This window comes from Octopus sinensis, linkage group LG1 (assembly GCF_006345805.1).
Source record: "Octopus sinensis linkage group LG1, ASM634580v1, whole genome shotgun sequence".
Taxonomy (NCBI): Eukaryota; Metazoa; Mollusca; class Cephalopoda; order Octopoda; family Octopodidae; genus Octopus; species Octopus sinensis.
Genome location: NC_042997.1, coordinates 100,692,046 through 100,704,195, shown reverse-complemented (window position 1 = coordinate 100,704,195; position 12,150 = coordinate 100,692,046). Strand labels below are relative to the sequence as shown.

Sequence of the window (12,150 nt, the reverse complement as noted above, 5' to 3'; positions counted from 1 at the left end):
TTGCATATATATGTATATTTTATATATATGAATGGTTATATATATATATATATATATTATATATATATATATATATATTATATATATATATTATTATATAGATATATAATATATATATTATATACATATATTATATATTTTATATATATATTTTATATATATATATATATATATATATTTTATATACATATATATATATATGTACATATGTATATTTTATATATATATATATATGTACATCTGTATATTATTATATATATATATTACATCTGTATATTATATATTATATATATATATATATTATATATATATATATATACATATGTATATTTTACTATATAATATAGTATATTATATATATATATATATATATATATATTAGTACATAGTATATTTTATATATATATATATGTATATTAATATATTATATATATATATTATATATATATATATATATATATATATATATATATATATATATATATATACTATATATATAGATATATATATATATATATGTAACACTGATTAGGATACACTATGGCTGATAATCCCATATGCATTGCAGATAAAAACAGATATAGTTAGAGCTTTGCACAATGTAATATTTAGGCACTTTGTTAAGGGTAGGAATAAATTTGGTCAATTAATTAACAATGGAACTGTTAGAATAGGATATAGCATTACACATAATTTGGCCACTATCATCTCCTCATTTAATAACAGGAAACTGGATTGCTTCTATAATGATAGAAAGTTGAATTTAGATAATAGTAATTTGCCTCTCTATAATCGTAGGGACAATATATCTTTTGGAGCTAACGTGAACAACCCTCTTGCAAATTATGATAGTACCCTACCTGTAAGGAGAAATATTAATGTAATAGATGATACCACTACCACCAATACTATTACTATTGATAGGAATATCGCCAATAATATTAAATGCAATCACTCGTTAAATTTGGGATTGGATAGTAAAAATAATTATAACACTATTAATGGGAATATAGTTACAGAAATTTTGGCCAATGTTAGATTACCCCAACCTGTTGATAACTGTAATTTCAGAAACAGGAATCAATGTGTGTTTGGTAATCAATGCCTCAAGAAAGAGGTAGTTTATCAATGCACTGTGGATACACAATATAGCAGTAGGGTATACATCGGAGCAACTATGAATAGCATGAAACAAAGACTTAATTATCATAGATATACTTTTAGAAATAAAAATAGGATGTACTCTACGGGGTTAAGTGCATATATTTGGGAACTCAAAAGTAAGAACATAGATTTTAAATTAAATTGGAAAATGCTAACTTCTGCACCTGTATATAATAGTAAAAATAAAAAATGCTCTCTATGTATTAATGAAATTTTTTTCATCATCAAAGCTGGAATGCCTATTATTAATAATATTAACGAGCGGATTTTTTTTTGCATTCATAAACTAGCGTATACTTTCTCTAGATTTAAATAGAACTTAGCTTTTCTACTAGTAATATTTTAACTTTCCTCTACACTTGATTGTACTTGTGGTCTTTATAATTTGAAAGATACAACTTATAAATTTATAATTTTGTAGCTACACATATTTATAAATATATATGTTCTGTATTGATTGTTTTTTGGTTTTTGTCCTGGCTTATAAGGGAAATACACTCGGATATAAATATATATATTTTGGTATATACATAGTACTATGATATTCATGGGGATTTCCAAAATTGATGAGTGTGTATGCGTATCATAGTTTGGGAAGCTGGTTTTAGATGCTGTAATACTAATATGTAATAAATGCGAGTCTATATTGAATGTACATTGTTTGTTTTGGATGAGTATATGGGTTTTTGCAGGTATTTATTTGGCAGTCTTATATATTATATATTAAGTTTATCTTTGTACTCATCTTAATTTGTATCTTATGTTATTTATTAATAATTATATTCATTTACTTATATGTGGCGTTATACATATTAGCAGTCTTATATATTTAGCTTATATTTGTACTCATCTTGATTTGTACTTTATGTTATTTATCTATTTATTTATTCATTTATTTATATGTAAATATTTACATATTAGCAGCCTGTATACTAAGTTTATCTATGTACTCATTTTAATGTATATTTTTTATTTTATTTTACGTTATTTATCTATTTATCTATTCATTTATGTATATGTGGATATATACATATTAGCAGTATTATATATTAAGTTTATCTTTGTATTTTATGGTATTTATCTATTTATTTATTCATTTATTTATATGTAGATATATACATAAATATCCATTATTTATTAAAAATATATATATATATATGTATACATGTTTTTACTTATATTTTCATTTTTATTTTTAATTATTTCATCTTATTTTATTTTATTACATTTTATTTTTAAGTAATAACAATTATTAACTTATTATTAATTTAATTTATAATTATTTACTTATATACTATTTATTGGTAAGTCCTGTTAATTACTATATATGTATTTATACGTCCACTGATATTATTTAATGCTAAATCCTGTTAATTATTATATATGTATTTATGTGTTCACTGATACTTAAAAATATATATATATATATAAGTACTACGAATGTTTACATACACATCATATGTGAAAGTATATAGTATACTAGCAGTATCGCCCGGCGTTGCTCGGGTTTGTAAGGGAAATAACTATATAAGCATTTTTAGAGAGTTACTTCCTTTATAGATGCCAATTCGGGCTTTCTTAGCCACTTCTGTTTTGGTGTCTTCAAGCCATGAAGTCGTTGTTCTAAAAGAACGCTGGTCTCCTTGACAACGCATTACGACGTTGATTTCCTTAAACTCCCTTCCCCACAGCTTCACGAGGAAGGGAAGAAGGGGGAGAAGCAAACACAGGTGCAGGTGTTTGAGCGTGGACGCCAACTCCGCCGCCATCGACACACGAAAAATTATGCATTAAAATGGAATAAAAAATTATGTTAAATTATTTTTAAAATCGTAGACTCATCGTAGACGTGCGCTAATAGCCAGACGGGCTCGATATTAATCACGACTATAAGATACCCGAATTTGGTTAAACTGTACCGCAAAATGTGGGAGTAGTTAGGAATCTAAATCGAAGGGGACAGACACTCACACAACTAGAGTTTTATATATATAGATATATGTTTGTTGTTACACACGAGTATACATATGGATATGTAGATGTGAGTATAATTCTCTTAGTTCGTTGGTGAGAGTTTAAATAGGAATATAATAGTAATGTAATAATACTAGACTTCTTACGTAGTGGAGTTATCTGTATAAGTTATAAGGAGTTATTTTGATTATATATCTTAGAATATTAGCGTATTTTGACGTTTTACAATTAATTTCTTATAATTTAATTAATATAAACCTCTGTTAACTTAGTATATATGTATTTTTATGTCTTTTGATAGACAAACATAAACGGGCATGCTATATTTTATAATTTAGTAAATATTTGAATGGAAACATAGTGGTAATGATGCGGACATTTTTAGTTCTAAAATATTTTGTTTACGAAAAATACGGTGTCACATGAATTATGTACCTTATGACAAATTACACTCTCCATCTAGGTATAATTATATGTATGATTGCATTTACGGATTTATGGACATATGTGAGTGGATCTGTTTGTAAACACTTAGTGTATAGATGGGATAGTACCTCTTATGTTATTTATTTATTTATTTATGATTTGGTTGTGTATGTGGGTATATGTGTGTTTGTGTGTGTGGTGTGTGGGTGTGTGGGTGTGTGGGTGTGTGTGTGTGTGTAAACATATGACTATGTCTGTATGTGCGCACGTTTTGTGGATGTGCGTGCGCGTGTGTATGTTTCCTAGCTAACTAACCGTAAAATATCTATTGTAATTCAAATTTAAAAGTATAGGCCAATCGAATGCATCTGTGAAAATTAATACCATGCAAACAGAGGAATTTAACTGATTGCATATATATGCAGATATCCATTTGCTTTGAATGGTACTATGGTGGTGGTATTAACTTTATTGGCTTTTTGTGAAGTGACACATTTTAATATATTGAACTGTTTAATATATATGCCTGCATTGAGTGTGAGTGTGTCTGTTGTGGTTTCTTGATGTTGGTTGAGGAGCTGTGGCGTTCAATATGGAACATTATTGTGTTTGTTGATGTATATTGATTTATATTGTTTTATTGTGTATATGTATATATATGTAAGAATATGAGTATGTATGCACTCATATTTATATTTATATGTAAATTATTTTAGGGTTTGTACTCATACTTGCATTAGAATCTCCGAAGAGGCCGTAAGATATTCTTGTTAATGTCTCATTTATACCTGCATTATATGGCTAATAGGTTAAATGAGACATACCTATCTTCATGGCCGAAACAGCTGTCAGTTATAATGTAAATGTATTTTTATATCTTGTTATATTTATTTAGTTATATCTCACCATATTGATTGTAATTATTGTACTGTATTAATGTCTAATCTCATTGCTATTGTGTAGTGTTTTAATAAAGTATATGATTCGGTATTATCTGATAGTTGATGATTGATTTGGATATATTTCTCCATTTTCTCATTTTGTATATATATATATATATATATATATATATATATATATATATATATATATATATATATATATATAGAGAGAGAGAGAGAGAGAGAGAGAGAGAGAGAGATAGATAGATAGATAGATAGATAGATAGATAGATAGATAGATAGATAGATAGATAGATAGATAGATAGATAGATAGATATTTTATATATATATATATAATATGTGACAACTAGTTGGTTGTCATAATAAAATTTAGAGTTTCGGATACCCGGGCTGAAGTCTGCTCCGGCATCTCATCAGTTATTAAGACAAAACGCTATCGATACTTTGGGTAAAACTTTTCCTAGCATATATTTCTTCAATTTTGTCATTATGTGCATCTGGCGCACTTACCTCAAGGCCAGACAAATCATCCTGTAAGCGTGAGTTTAAGAGGCTTTGTTCTACAGTCTGTCCACAAGGAGCAATTCCACAACATTCAAAAGCACGCTTTATAGTTTCTTTATTTAAAGTGGCAACAGCTTGGGTCACAAAGTTCTCTATCTCTTGATAAGAAGGTTTTTTGCAATATCCTTTATTTGTATACTCCTTTTTGCCATTTGAAAACTAATTCTCCCATTCAGCATGAAGGGCTTTCTTGAAAGGACCAATAATTGATACATCTAACGGCTGCAAGTAAGATGTTGTTTTAAGAGGTATAAGTTTGAGAATTGTATTCCTACGTTTGACCTCTTCTAGGAGCTCCGCTTCTTTTTTTTTTTTTTTTTTTTTTTGTGCACACTGAGCATTCATCCATGAATAGCACTGAATTTTTAGCATGGAATAGTTGTACCGATTAGTACTGGAATAGTTGTGCTGTTCTCTGCCCAAACACTTTGTCAGCCCACAGCTGCAATCGTTTATATGTTATCGATCCTCCCTGTTGGAGACTGTTAAGTAAATATTCTTTGGGACCTTGATTTTAGGCACGTTTTCAATCCTTTAAGGATAATCATTGCTTTCAACACCTTTCCTGCAGCATTAACTCACAACACAACAATAAAACGAGCTTTGGTAGTACCACAGTGGCTAGCATCTATATGTTTATTGCCAACAAAGTCTATGGCGGAAGTCAATCAAAGGGCGTTACATTACTTCTCCAACGAAATAAGGCTAGTGTCGAACAGAGCAAATGAACGTCTAAAGAGAATGCAAACCAGAATACTAACTCTGTTTCAACTTTTAACCACAAATAAACGCCCATCCAAATGAACGCTATGGGCAATCTAATGGATGGGCGGATCTTTGGAAAACCCCGATATATATATATATATATATATATATAATATATATATATATATATATATATATATATATATATATATATATATATATATACTTATCGGGAAGTATATTTGCCACATAAGGGTCAATGCTACAGTAGCTTGTAGCCCCAGGAGGACACATCCTCCAGCTGGCTATTCACGCACTATCTGTGCCCTATCAATATTTGCAAAGGGAAGCCATCCTTCCCATATCCAACCTGACATGATACATGGACTCGAGTTTCTTGGTATTGACGGGTCAATACCCAGAAACTTGAGTCCATGTATCTGAACCCGGAACCATGTGGTTGGTAAGCAAGCTACTTACCACACAGCCACTCCTGCGTTTCTTCATGAATTGGTGAGAACAACAAAAAATACTAAAGCTCAACATTATCAGAGCCATTTGAGGTAGAGGTTTTTTTGTTTGTTTTGTTGTTTTCATAGCTAACACGATGAAAACCCATGAATAATAAAATTATTCTTAATTTTTTTTTTTTTTTTAGATAACGCAAATATGAATCAAGAAAATATAATAGCCATTATTTTACTTACAATTAGCACATCATTCATATCAGCATCATCATCGCGAACAAGTTTGTCACTGTACCAGAATCCTAAGGCAAAGAAGCAATAAATTATGCACCAAAACATACCAGTAGCTGCACCAGTAACGACACCTTTCATCACACCTGCTTTCCTGGCTGTATCTAACAGACTTTCATACCTGTAAATATTGGAATGGACTTTTGTTTTATGTTTTTAATATACATTCAATTCAAGTAGTTTTTGCTGCAGAATATGCGTTGTGTGCAAAAAATATTACTGCTTGATTTGTGATGTTGAATTGAAAGTGTTTTGCGTAAGAGCTGTGTCTAGAATGTGCAATTTTGTGAGTCATATTATGGTTTGTATGGATTTGATGGCAGATGTAAACAATGTGGATCGCACCCCCTTTCTTTTGATTTTTTTTTTTTTTACAGAATCCCCCGTTTTCGAGTATGGAGATTCTGGTTCTGCAAGAAAAAACCGCATTTAATTTCCCCCACCTCTCACCCTCAAATTCTTCAATTTTCCCTTTTTTCAATCTCCGTTTTTTTCTACGTATTTCGCAAAAACAAATTTCTGAAAAAAGTGAAAATTGAAGAATTTGGGGGAATCTGTAAAATTTGATTATATTTCTTATCATATCTAGTGTTCTAATTATGATATTATTGGAAGTATTTTTATTTTCATGCCACATGTCCTGATTATTCCAATTTCAAGATCTTTGACAGTTTCTCCTCTTTTGGGACAATATTTTGATGAAAAGAAACAGAAATCTATAGCAGGACAGGAATTTTCATTCTTTATTATATCTAGGAAGTTTGCATTGATCTCTTTGTCAGTCTCGACAAGCATATCCCAAATGAATGTGGCTGAACTGTTGTCCTTTAACGTGTTAATGTATATTTATGCTACTTCTTAACTTTTCACATCGATATGGATATATAACCCAGTGGACGTAGCAGTAGAATTCATTGTGTCACTAAATGATGTGGTCAACAGTCTCACTGTACTGGTTGCAGTCTGCATTCAGTCGTTCGTGGCTAAGCATTGGTCATCAGTTTTCACTTTTAGCCCAGAGATTTTGAGTCGTTATTGGCTTTTGCTGTGGATTTTTTCCCTCTCTACTGAAACTTGTGAGAAAGTGCTGGCCATAGAATATTTGTTAATTTTCGCTTTTGTTTTGCTCCCTTTTTTTTTTGTTCAGTGTATTTTAAAATTCAATTTTAATCTTTTCTGTCATTTTGTTTTTAACTAAGTCAGTTTTATTCGGTAATTAATTTCGAGTTTCTGCTTTATTGCTTACTTATAGATAAAAAAAAAGAATATCAGCTTTTGTTGTTTTTTTTTTTACATATTTTTTGATGACACAAATCAATTTCCATTTGCTTGCTACCAATTATCTTTTACTCCCATTGTTATCTTGTACTAGTTTTCTATATGTAGCAGTCTCCACCCTCCTTGTATGCCGATTAAGTATGTTATAACCATATTAGCTTTGTAGGATAGATTCCAAACGCTGTCAGTAGTTACCTTTTTCTACGTCTAAGATTTTCAAGCTACTTAAATTCCAGTTTATTAAATTGAAATTGTAGTTTATAAATGTGATGGCCAGCATATTTGCAGATCATATTATGTTATTTTATTTTTGTTATTTCTAGCAATTACTTCAATTTTTAATATCAGATTGACTCTTCCGCTGAGGTCGACTTAATTTTTCATCCTCAGTGTCGATAAAATAAGTACCAATTGAGTACTAGGATTGGTGTAATCAACCTACCCTTTCCCCCGAAGCTGCTAGCTTTGTGCCAAAATTTGAAACCGATATCAGATTGACTCTTTTATAATACTCTTTTCTAAATTTCTTTTTCATTTCCCTGTGAGTAGTAATTTATCAGTTTCTTCTACTCCTTTAGTATGTACCGTTCTAATCTCATTTTCTAATTTTGATGTGTGAGTCTAATTTAATATTTCTGAGTTTTAGTTAACGTTCCTTTGATACATCTGTCTAACTTACTGTTACACATTTTTTATGCCATGGCTATAGTAATGATCAATTTTTAGTTGGTTTTCCATTTGAGCATTGTTCCTTGTAAATCAATTGCAGCGTGGAAGGTGTTTATAAGCCATTTAAGAAACACACAAAAATGGCTTATAAACACCTTCCACGCTGCAATTGTTTTCGTTCCAGCACACGATCTCAGATCAAGTCACTTGCTATGCAAGTACATCTCCGTAATTCCTTGTAAATCGTTTTAGACATAATGATGAGAAAATTTAGTTTTTCCATGACATCTATAACCGTTGCTGCTTTCATTCAACAGATTTGTTAATGGAGCCAGACTTAAGCAAAATACTAGCGGGATACTACAACTACTACTACTACTATACTACTACTACTACTACTACTACTACTACACTACTACTACTACTACTACATTTATCATTATTAGTATTAAGGCGGTGAGCTGGTCGAATCGTTACTGCGTCAGATAAATGCTTAGCAGCATTTCTTCCGACTTTACATTCTCAGTTCAAATTCCACCGAAGTTGATTTTGGCTTTCATTCTTTCAAGATCAATAAAACGAATACAAGTTGAGTTCTAGGGTCGACATAATTGATTTACCCCTTCCCCGAAATTTGAAACCATTAGTAGTAGTAGTAGTAGTAGTAGTAGTAGTAGTAGTAGTAGTAGTAGTAGTTGTAGTAGTAGTAGTAGTAGTAGTAGTAGTAGTAGTAGTAGTAGTGGTGGTGTAAATGCAGCGAGCTGGTAGAATGTTTAGCAATCCGGGCAAAATGCTTAGCGGCATTTGGTCCGTCTTAACTTTCTGAGTTCAAATTCCATCGAGGTCGATCTGGCCTTGCATCCTTTTGGGGTCGATGAAATGAGTACCAGTTGAGCGCTGGGGTTGATCTTCCCCTGAAATTGCTGGCCTTGTGCCAAATTTTGAAATTATTATTATCGATGTTATTATTTAAATTTGGCATCAGAGAAGCCCACGACCGTCCCTCGCTGTTGAGTTTCTTTTTGGGGGAGGGTATTTTTACCGTTTGTTGGTGATTTCGGCCATCCTAATTTATTTTTCTATTATTTCTAGAGGTGACCAGGCAACTACTGAAAAGGTGACTTAGTGGGATTTTGTTTGTTTTGTTTTTTGGTTGGTGTTTTTTTGTGTGGTTTCGTGGGGTGGATAATATTGGTAAATGAGCTTTCATACACTGAAAATTTTGTGTTGAATATTTTGGAAAAGATAATTTTGAAAATATAAGCATTTTACATTTGAAAGTCTAATTAATTATGGTATTCATCCTGAGGGTGTATCTCTTATAGATGTTTAAAATGTATATGCGAGGGGGTACTCAAAAGAAACTAGAATCTTGCAATATTAATTTATTCACTTAGTTTTACATGTTTACACTTTTATCGCCAAAAAGTCTGAGCGTCATCTGCTACAGTAAGCTCAGTTCTCCACTCAGTGGATATTGACAATAAATGGAGCACCTGACCGGTGAAATGCGACTCTTCCACAGAGAACAGGTACTCCAGTTCGGTGATACGTGATCAGGAGCAGAGTGTGATTGTCAGGCTATAATATATAACGGGTGCGATGCGAGCATTCACTACCTCAGACTTTTCAGTGATAGCTTTCTCTCGGCTCATTTTCGGGTGAGATGGCCACTCTAATCATCATAACATTCCAGTTCTTTTCGGCTGAGAGATCTGGACCAAGCCAAATTACCGGGAATTTAACCGATCCATTCATCCTGTGCCTCACAACGCTGTTAGATGGCATGGGTCTGCTTCTCCAGATGCCGAGCTGCAGGCCCACTGACTTTTTTGGTTGATTCTTTTGCTCGTGCCTTGTAGTTTCTTAAAGCAGTGACTATCACTCTGATGTTCGATTCTAAGACGGTGTTGTTGTTGTTATTGTTGCTGTTGTTGTTGTTGTTGTTGTTGTTGTTGTTGTTGTTAAGCAACAAGACGGGTAAGGGTGATTAAGTGATGGTCTAGGGCTTAGGGGCGGGAGACCCCAGACCTAGGGAAAAAAAGGAAAAAAAACTTTGGTCGTCTTGTAGTCGAGGGCTCTTTGTTGATGCCCGACACCACTGTGAGGTGGCCCTCGAAGTCGCTGGAAATTGAGATCTCCAGGTCCACATCCTTGAACGGCTGCTGCTGCTGTTGTTGCTTGTGTTAAAAATGCTGACCATACCATTGTCGTTACCATCGTCGTCGTCGTCGTGTAAATGTTTTCTCGCGAAGCTGGTAGTGGTATGAGAAAATTTTCCTACTACCTCCTAATAAGGAATCTGATAGTGAGACTTACTATCGCCAAAATTTCAAGCGAGAATCAATGACACCACTAACACCAGACTCTAAATACCCTGACTTCAAACGCCTCTAATGATAATAGCTTTCTATAATAATGATTATTATTGATTTCAAATTTTGACATAAGGCCAGCAAGTTTGGAGAGAGGGACTAAATCGATTACATCGACCCCAGTGCTCAACTTGTATTTATTTTATCAACCCTAAAAGGATGAGAGCAAAGTCGACCTCAGTGGAATTTGACTGAGAACGTAGAGATGAACAAAATGCCGCTCAGCATTTTGCCTAACGTGGTAACGATTCTGCCAGCTCACAGTCTTAAATAATTATTAATATTGAATGCATAACGTTGGTTTCTACCTTTATATAAATAAATTAACAAATTTTGTAAAAAAAAAAAACATGATAAACTCAAATTTCAAAGTAGACAAATCTTACCGTAGAGTTTCTTTCTTTTCACCACCAAAAGCTACAACCGTTTTAATAGAACTGATTATTTCCTCAGTCATACCGCCAGCTTCTTCATATGCAAGGTTTTCTTTATGAGCCGAATGTTTTACTGCCTAATGAAATATCAAATAAATTATTGAAATCGACAGCTGTAACATTTTGATGAAGGTTATAATTTCTTAACAAAAAATAAAAGAAATTAAAATTCATTACAATAATAACAGTCGTCATGCAGTTTGTCCTATTATTATAGGTTTAGATGTTAGATCATGTTACAACTATTATATCACATGACTAGCAGTATCGCCCGAATTGGAATTTTTGAAAAGTAAAAATTTTGCCTTATGTAGCTTGTTATTCTCTTTCAGTGAACATTTTTCTTGTTGAAATACACAGAGAAATGGCAACACAGCAGTCAAAAAATCTTAAAAGATAGGGATTTTCATTGAAAAAAAGCATCTTTTTGATGTAAATAATGTTTGGTGTTAACATGTTCCGATTTGAATTTTATCTTCTTCGGAATGAAGAGCAAGCCTTCTTCTATCATACTCTCAATTTTGGTCAACTTGCGCCGCATGGTCTCGGAGGAGATAGTGTTAGTTGAAGGCTACCAAACCTGCCACACACAGACAACTTCAGCTTTATATATATAGATTATATCAGATTAGAGGTCTCTCCTTTCGTACATGACAGATGAAGGTTTTGCATTCTCTTACTGAACAAGCTGCTGAGACAATTTATCTATAGTGATCAAATGTTTATCTCATTTTCTCATTTATCTCATTTCCTCCATCAAATCTACATTGCCAGTACAGATATACGTTGTGCCAGATGTCGAAATGATCGTAGAGCAATGTGAAATGAAGTGTTTAGCTCAAGATCACAACACCCCGCCCAGTGCTGGAATCGAAACTACGATCTTGCGATCATGAATGC

The 12,150-nt window shown here is 32.2% G+C and overlaps 1 protein-coding gene across 1 annotated transcript in view; it reads right to left on the bottom strand.

Annotated features, from left to right (window-relative positions):
* The window catches only part of LOC115218646 (multidrug resistance protein 2-like), a 98,739-nt gene that overhangs the window by 63,523 nt on the left and 23,066 nt on the right, over window positions 1-12,150 (bottom strand). Inside the window, exons 7-8 of the mRNA XM_036503341.1 lie at window positions 11,203-11,327; window positions 6,444-6,615 (exon numbers count right to left, since the gene is read on the bottom strand). Of these exons, the coding sequence (XP_036359234.1) occupies window positions 6,444-6,615; window positions 11,203-11,327 (297 nt within the window). The remainder of the gene's footprint in view (window positions 1-6,443; window positions 6,616-11,202; window positions 11,328-12,150) is intronic.